The 1,260-nt window shown below is 47.1% G+C and overlaps 1 protein-coding gene across 1 annotated transcript; it reads left to right on the forward strand.

The window, feature by feature from the left end:
• Window positions 1–13: 13 nt before the first annotated feature.
• CSUI_011169 (uncharacterized protein) lies at window positions 14–250 on the forward strand (the record flags this gene model as incomplete). The annotated part of the gene is made up of 1 exon (XM_068071270.1): window positions 14–250. A coding segment is annotated over exon 1 (183 nt), but the record flags the coding sequence as incomplete, so codon positions are not given.
• Window positions 251–1,260: the final 1,010 nt, after the last annotated feature.

The following is a 1,260-nucleotide window of genomic DNA, read 5'->3' on the forward strand; positions in this document are numbered from 1 at the left end:
GGGGGGGGGAGGGAGACGAGCAAGTACCGACTCGAGGTGTCCAACATCGAGAGGCCGTTCAGCATCGATGGTAGCTCCCGATGCATCGAAGGTCGTTCAAGCTGTTACAAATGCAAGTAGCGCTGTCAATTCACCTCGTCTTTCTTCTGCTCTAGGAGAAGAAGGAAGGACAGGAGAGCAACAAGAAGAAGATGATAAAGAAGGTACTCTTTTACAAGCTCCTGATGGTCAGAGATATCGACTTGCAGTGGTAAGGAAGATTCTCATGCGTACACCACATATATACACGCATGTTATGCGAGAGAGAGAGAGATGTAGGGGCACATACAAAGGCATATATCTATAAATGTATCGTCGTAATAGTCATGGGCCTCTCTATGTGTGTGTGTGTCCATACATTAGTGTGTATATACAGTATGTTGGAGGTGAGACGGAGAATCGGGTAGGAGTACTTGTGGAAGTGTTTCTTCTTCCGGCACATGTCAACCGTGCTCCCATCTACTGTCTATGCTGTGAAAGAGATGGTCGATCATATGCGTCTACGATAGCGTATGTAGCAGGACAGTTCGTTTCTCTATCTTCTCTTCTTCTCTTCACGGACACACAATGGAGCCGAGAGCTGTTACGTCTTATCTCACCTAGTTTTGAAATAAGAATATTCAGCAGGGAGACTCACAGGAGAAGAATAGGACAAGAGAGATAGATTCCACAGAAGAAAGGGGGGGCTTTAGGGTCTAGCGTAACGAGATCTTTCCGAAGCCCTTCCCTTTTTCTTTTCCTTCTCTTTAGTTCCTGTCGACTTTACCGTTTCTCATTTTTCTTTCCTTCTTCTTTCTCTCTCTTTTTTGTCTTGTTTTCTTCCTCCTTGTTATGATGGATGATACTTCTTCTCCTTCATCTTCTTTCCTCTCAGGCAGGTCAGCCTACTAGCCTTTCAGTCCCCGGAGGGCCGATCCCTTCGTCATCGTTTTCTGCGTCTCCCCCTCCTCTCCCTCCTCCTGTGTCAGTTGGGGGCGATCTTTCTTCTTCTTCTTCGCCTCCTAGTCCACCGCTGCCTGTCCTCTCGCCTCGTTCATACGCAAAGATAGAAAAGAGAGCTTTAGAGAAACAACAGAATTTCCAAAATGAACAGCAGCAGCAGCAGAGATCGGGAGATAGTCGCATTCCTCAGGGGACTGTAACGCATACAACTACACTGACAAGTAGTCATGGGACGGCAGATCGCTCTTCTTCTTCGTCTTTTCCTTCGCCTGGGCCGTT

The sequence above is a fragment of the Cystoisospora suis genome (genome assembly GCF_002600585.1).
Source record: "Cystoisospora suis strain Wien I chromosome Unknown contig_9981, whole genome shotgun sequence".
Taxonomy (NCBI): Eukaryota; Apicomplexa; class Conoidasida; order Eucoccidiorida; family Sarcocystidae; genus Cystoisospora; species Cystoisospora suis.